At 43.3% G+C, this 7,297-nt stretch overlaps 1 protein-coding gene across 3 annotated transcripts in view; it reads right to left on the bottom strand.

The window, feature by feature from the left end:
• Positions 1–595: 595 nt before the first annotated feature.
• The window catches only part of MOGAT1 (monoacylglycerol O-acyltransferase 1), a 35,299-nt gene continuing 28,597 nt past the window's right edge, over positions 596–7,297 (bottom strand). For all 3 annotated transcript variants that reach the window (XM_045034537.1, XM_045034539.1, XM_045034540.1), the window contains one exon: positions 596–1,920. In XM_045034537.1, coding sequence (XP_044890472.1) covers positions 1,766–1,920 — 155 coding nt within the window. In that variant the 3' untranslated portion in view covers positions 596–1,765. The remainder of the gene's footprint in view (positions 1,921–7,297) is intronic.

Here is a 7,297-nt window from a genome sequence, read left to right as displayed (position 1 = left end):
TCTGTTAAAAATAGGTTGTGCCCTATTCCCTGCTTTGACAAAAAATTGATCTAAGTTCAGGGCCATGGGTCAGTGGACTCCTGGACTGTTCAACCAGTATGAAGCCAGAGGCATGTTCATTTTTTTCCTGTGTGAAATGCTTTCCTAGTCAAGACATTACCCAGCAGGATTTGTTTGGCTGATGCTGAACTCAGTCCAGGCTCCAGCCCAGGCTTCATGTTTGAAAAATTAGAGGCCTGGGGGCGCCTGGGTGGCGCAGTCGGTGAAGCGTCCGACTTCAGCCAGGTCACGATCTCGCGGCCCGTGAGTTTGAGCCCCACGTCGGGCTCTGGGCTGATGGCTCAGAGCCTGGAGCCTGTTTCTGATTCTGTGTCTCCCTCTCTCTCTGCCCCTCCCCCGTTCATGCTCTGTCTCTCTCTGTCCCAAAAATAAATAAACGTTGAAAAAAAAATTAAAAAAAATTTTTTTAAAAATAAAAAAAAAAGAAAAATTAGAGGCCTGAAGATATATTACTAGTAAGTTAGAACAACTCCAAGAAGTTGCCCCCAAATACCCAGAGCACAAGGGGTAAAGAAGCAACATATAGCAACGGAGATCATTTGGAAACTAGACATTCTTCTCATTTATTTACCGAATACTTTACTTAACTTTTAGTGCCTAATGATCAGAAACCTCCTTTTCACTTGCCTCTTATAAACTAGCCTGCGGTCTCGTCCGTTACTGGCATGAGACAATCAGACCCCGCACATTCTCTCCTTCTGAAACTGGGTCTTTTCTTAAAATAGGTTCATCCTACGGTGCAGCTTTAAAAACTCTTCACCTTTGTGGGCTCATCCGTAAATATATTCACTAAACAAGTACTTATTTTGTGCCCGGCCCAGGCACTAGGGAGGTATCAGTGAACAGGAGGCACAGGGTTGCCTCTCTTCCGGACCAGACGGTTGTTAACTGGACACACGACAACCAGAGAGGGCGCTTTCTTTCATAGCTGGTCTTCCTCAAAGAGGCTATTTGGGAAGAAAATTCAGATCATTTCTACGACCACGAAAACCTTTCGGAATTTCAATGTTCTGTAAAGCATGTGTCCCCAAAGACCTCCTTGTCCAGAGCAAATGCACATGCTTCGAAGCAAACGACAAGCATGAATGTTTCCAAGCATGAATAGAAATGAAGAGACATGCTCTCACCCACCGCATAAAAATTCTGCACTATTGTCTAAGAATGTGTTGGTTGACATGACCTAAAGGGATCAAATTATCTAAGCCTGAAAAGTAACATTATTCACCCAAAAATGGTCTGTTCAAGCAGAAAAAAAAAAAAAAAGATCTCCTCTAGCTCTGTATGGAAAATTATTTCACACATGGTCTCCTAACTGCTCCAGCTGTGGTAAACAACAGCTGTCATACTTAGTGAAAACACTACCTTAAATTATTGTGATGTTTAGTAAAAGGGTCTAATTATTTTTTGAAGCTGTCATATTTTTTTTCTTGAGCACATGAATAATTCTAAACCTTTTCTTCACCTGCAAAATGGCCCTTCCTAAACGAGGAGGATGATTAGAAGGGTTATAGTCTTCTCCACCCTTCTCCTGTAGTCACCTGTTGTATTTTTATTGCCCGTGGACACTCACCAACATCTGTCACCATAAATAATATTTTCCAGTTGCACATTGGACTCCATAGTCAAAGAAGAACATCCTTATTTAAAATATGTATTCTCCAATGGGATGTTCTCGCATCCTCTGGTGTGCCTTCTAAGCGTACAGTTATTTAAAAATGAGAGTTTCGTGCTCTGGAATACCATACTTCCTCTTGTGCGCCTCAAATAATTTCTTTAGCTCCTCCATATAGGTGTGATGTAACTCCTCAATCTGTTCCGTGGTTGGGTGCAGAGTCTGATGAACGGGGATTGGACGGCCAACTACAAAAACAGAGAACGTATCAGACAGGAGAAACCAAAACCACTCCGTCACAAACCGCTGCCTCTAAAGGATGGCTCTGGAAAGATCTGCCAATCAGAATCTGTCAGGCGTGCTCACTCCAATCCCTTGTTCATTTTACTGGCTGCCTACAGTGGTCACACCATCCTATTCGATGACAAATAAAGAACTTTCCTTCTCAGCGATTGCTGGAGTGTTAGGTACCCTGGTGGCTTTGACTCTGAGTCAAATGAGCCACTGTGCTGACCACAGCTGTGAAGTAAGAGGACATAGCTGTGTGTGTATGTCACTAGCATTCTCCCTCTGGTACAGCTGACAGCCAGGCCACAGGACCCTATTGTGACCGATGGTGAAGTCTTGAGTCATGAGGCATCCGCTCTTTACTCTCTTTTTAATGTCATCCTAAAAAATCCAAAGAATGTATATCTTCAGAGCCAAGAATCTGTACTAGAAAACACACATCATCACAAGACTCTCACTGTTTGTTAAGAGTCGAAAACAAAACCAACCCGAAGTCTCAGTAGAAAAATTATTAAATAAGCCACAGAACAGTCCCTCAACAGCATCCTAGGCAGCAATCTTTAAACAAAATGAAATTATATGTGTATGCACACACACACACACGCGCGCGCACACACACACTGAGGTCTAAAATGTATGAAGTGGGAAAAGAATTGTAAAATAATACAATATGATCCCATTTATGAAAAAACATATTTCTAGGTGTATTATAAGCTTTAGTGTATTAAAAAATGGAGGGGTGCCTGGTGGCTCAGTTGGTTAAGTGTCTGACTCTTGATTTTTGGCTCAGGTCATGAATTCAGTTTGTGGGTTCAAGCACCGCTTGGGATTCTCTCTCTCCCCCCCCTCTAGTATTCTCTCTCTCTCTCTCTCTCTCTCTCCCTCTCTCTCTCTCTCTCTCTCTCTCGTATTCTCTCTCTCTCTCTCTCTCACAATAAATAAAAATAAACTTTAAAAGAGTCTAGAAAGAGAGACTGGGAAGAAGGTAGAGGTGGGGTAGTTTTCACTTTAACTGTATTGTAGGAATTTTCTACAATGAGAATGCAGTTGTTTTACCTGTAATTAAAAATGAACTAATTATTTTTTTAACCTGTCAACTTCTCTACATATTTCAAAAGGTGTCTAGAGTTGTCTCAGATTTTTAGAAACTACAAGATACACATGGCTTTGGCACCTGCTTTCCTGGGTCTTTCCCTGCTGCTCACTGCTCCCCCTGCTGGCCTAATGCAGCTTACTGATGCCAAGAGTTGAAAACCTACAGGGTGTTCCGTGACCCGCGGCAAAGAGGTTCTTATGACCCAGGAGCAACTTGGGCATGAGGTCAAGTGGGGCCATGGGTAATAGAATGGAACCCAGAGGGGACACAGGAGGTTTCCTTTGGTCTACCCTAAGTCATTCCGTGGTACACCCAAGGTTCAAACCCATGTCAGTAACAGGTGGTGGGTGAGTTAAGAGAAAACCAAGCAAATGTTAAGTCACAGAGAAAGAAGGAAGTAATAAAATCAGTACGGGAGGTAAGGAGGTGCAGAGAAGGTAGTGATACACACACACATAGGACGAAATGTATTATTAAGAAGATACCTCTATCACTTTATCTATCTCTCTAGCTATCTAGCTATCTACCTACCTACCAATCTATCATCTATCTAATGGTGCAATTAGGAGACATATATAGTAGACACATATATCACCTTACTGCAGTATTAATATTCTTACATTGCTAAATTTTAAAGCAGATGTAGCCTCAGGAATCTCACATACAGTTCTGAGAGCCTGGATGTCAAATTTACATACAGTAGACATCAGTCCTTTGTCATTCCACAAACTGGAACTCTCTTACTGTCAGTTGTGGTTGGAAATACGGCTGAGGAGAAGGCTAATGTGGTAGTGGGGTGGAAGAGGAGCTGGGGCTGCACAGAAAACACTAGACTATCAAGCGTACCGAGCTACCGAGTAACTTCCTCCCTGGTCGTAATTTTCACATGTATAGGATAAAAAAGTAGAACTCAATGATCTTGAAACTTCCTTCTAACTCTGACCTTTTTGTTTCAGGAAAAAATTGAGAAATCTACAGGTGACTTGAGAATCTACTAGCCGTTGCCAATCTACTAGCAAATGTACAGTTTTATAGAAATAGCTTCTGTTAAGTGAAATTAATCCCAAGAGAGGTCAAGTATGCACGATTATTCGAGGTGGAAGTCGGGGGGCCGGGGACTTAGAAAGAGGCACAGTGATCTAAGAAGATGTTGTTCCCAGATTACTTTAAATAAAATTCATGAATTCTGGGGCACCCGGGTGGCTCAGTCAGTGAAGTGTCCAATATCGGCTCAGGTCATGATCTCACGGTTCATGAGTTCCGGCCCCACATCAGGCTCTGCGCTGACAGCTCAGAGCCTGGAGCCTTCTTCGGATTCTGTGTCTCCCTCCCTCTCTGCCCCACCCCTGCTTGCACTCTCTCTCTCTCTCTCTCTCTCTCTCTCTCAAAAATAAACAAACATTAAAAAAAAATTTAGGGGCACCTGGGTGGCTCAGTCGGTTGAGCATCCGACTTCAGCTCAAGTCATGATCTCACAGTTTATGAGTTCGGGCCCCGCATCAGGCTCTGTGCTGACAGCTCGGAGTCTGGAGCCTGCTTCAGATTCTGTGTCTCCCTCTCTCTCTCTCTGCCCCTCCCCCGCTCACAGCCTGTCTCTGTCTCTCAAAAATGGATAAAAAATGTTAAAAAAAAGTTTATAAAAAAATTTTTTTTTTTTAATTCATGAATTCTGGGCACCTGGGTGGCTCAGTCGATTGAGCATCTGACTCTATATTTTGGCTCAGGTCATGATCTCATGGTTGTAAGATCAAGTCCCATGTCAGGGTCTGCACTGACAGCACAGAGCCTGCTTGGGACTCTCTCTCCTTCTCTTTTTGTCCCTCCCCCACTCTCTCTCAAAAATAAACAAACATTAGGGGCGCCTGGGTGGCGCAGTCGGTTAAGCGTCCGACTTCAGCCAGGTCATGATCTCGCGGTCCGTGAGTTCAAGCCCCGCGTCAGGCTCTGGGCTGACGGCTCAGAGCCTGGAGCCTGTTTCCGATTCTGTGTCTCCCTCTCTCTCTGCCCCTCCCCCATTCATGCTCTGTCTCTCTCTGTCCCAAAAATAAATAAACGTTGAAAAAAAAAATTAAATAAATAAATAAATAAATAAACAAACATTAAAAAAAGACCCATGGATTCTGAATTATTAATCAAGTCTTATTTCCTATGAGTTTTCCTACAGATAACTTCAATCCTGTTCTTTTCTTATTCATGGTTGTTTGTATATTTCAGGTGGCTCTTCCAGAAAGCTCAAACATGCCCATAGATATTAAATTCATCATAAGACTTTCCCCTTTTAAAGGGTGAGATGGACAGCTTCCTCCTTGCCTTTCTCTTGTTTATGTGTAGGGAAACTGAGGTACTGGAAATTTCAAAACTATATTAAAAAAAAAACAAAACAAAACAGGAATTAAAAATATAAAGCTGGTGCCCCTGTCCCTCATTACCAAAATTGGACCGGGGAGCAAGAAATCTTTCTCAATTACTTTTTTTAATTTTTTTAATGTTTATTTATTTTTGAGACAGAGAGAGACAGAGCATGAATGGGGGAGGGTCAGAGAGAGAGAGACACATGCACAGAACCCGAAACAGGCTCCAGGTTCTGAGCTGTCAGCACAGAGCCCAACGTGGGGCTCGAACTTGCGGACTGCGAGATCATGACCTGAACTGAAGTCGGACGCTCGACTGATTGAGCCACCAGGCGCCCCCTCTCAATTACTTCTTGAGGGGTAAAGACAGAGGTGACAAAACAAAACCATGCAAATCTGAGAAGAGTCCCCAGAGCCCCGGAAGACCAGAATCCTCGGTCTCCACAAAAAAGGAGATTTTTATCACTCAGAGGAAGAAAACAAAGCTAAGCCTATGTTAGCTGCAAACTGCCCTGTTACTCTCTTTTGACAACACAAAGGGGTTAAAAAATGGCTGCCCTCAGACATGAAACTCCTTGCCCTGGAAAAAATCAGCCAACATCTCTCCTGGTGGTAGAGTCGGGAATCATTGCTCCTGTTCACGTTCTGGTGCTTTTTAGAGCTGGCCGCTCGTGTGTTCCATTTCCCAGTCCCATCCAGCAATTCGAGCTGAGCTACGCGCTCACGGCCTCACACAGCAAGCAGCCTTGCCTCGTCTCTACGGTGTCGTGTCGTATCGACCTCAGATGGGGAATGAGCAGCTTCATGAGCCGTTGCATAGGCAGCTGGAGAGGAGTTTGGAAATGGGCATTATTTTCTTCTCACTGAGACCAAGAGTAGGTCTTTGGCAACAAGAAATCTTTGCTGTTTTTCTTTAATTCTGAAAATTCCACAGAGTTGATCTCTCGACTGATCTCACACAGGAATTGCTCTTTCTCGGGCTGCTACACAGCTGGACCCTAGAGAAAGGCTAGGCTGTTGGCAGAGGGCGTTGGAAAGGGTCAACAGGTGGGTGCCCACGAAACCTGGGTTTATTGAAACTCTGGCTTATGGTGGAGGCTCAAATAATATGCCTGACGTGAGGAAAGAGCATGCGTGTGTGTGTGCTTCCATACACACACACACACACACACACACACACACACTCAAGAACATTCATTAAACACTTACTGTGTTACACTGGGCACCACACTAATCCCCTTAACATTATCTCTTTAAACCCCTACTTGACATTTAAATTTAAATTAGGCTCCCCTTCCTTTCTTTGTATTTCAGAGAATCCCTTATGTGCTTTTTTTTTTTTTCCTCATCAGGATATAATCATGACATGAAACATAATGCACTACTTTTGTCAAGTGGGTTCAAACCAGTTTTATTTTATTAAAGTACATTCCTTTCCCCATCTAATGCAAGAATGATACAATAAATACCTGAGTACTCTTCTAGACTAGCTTTGAACATTTTGCGCACAAGCGCGGGTACCCACGTGTGCACGCACAGATATACATGTGTATTATTTTTATTTTTGTAGACCCATTTGAAAGTAAGTTGTAGACATCAATGGTTCGATTGTATTATCATCCCTAAACATTTTGGCTTGTGGTTCTTAAGTACAACAACACTGTCCTTCTTTTTTAATGTTTATTATTTATTTTTGAGAGAGAGGGAGAGAGTGAGAGGGAAGGGTAGAAAGAAAGAGGGAGACAGAGAATCCCAAAAAGGCTCTGTGCTGTCAGCACACAGCCTGATGCAGGGCTCGATCCCACAAACCGTGAGATCATAACCTGAGCTGAAATCAAGAGCCAGGCGCTTCACAGACTCAACCACCCAGGCGCCTCAAGAACACTGTCC

Source organism: Felis catus, chromosome C1 (assembly GCF_018350175.1).
Source record: "Felis catus isolate Fca126 chromosome C1, F.catus_Fca126_mat1.0, whole genome shotgun sequence".
NCBI lineage: Eukaryota > Metazoa > Chordata > Mammalia > Carnivora > Felidae > Felis > Felis catus.
The sequence above is the reverse complement of the archived record's forward strand: the minus strand, read 5'-3'. Positions and strand labels throughout refer to the sequence as shown.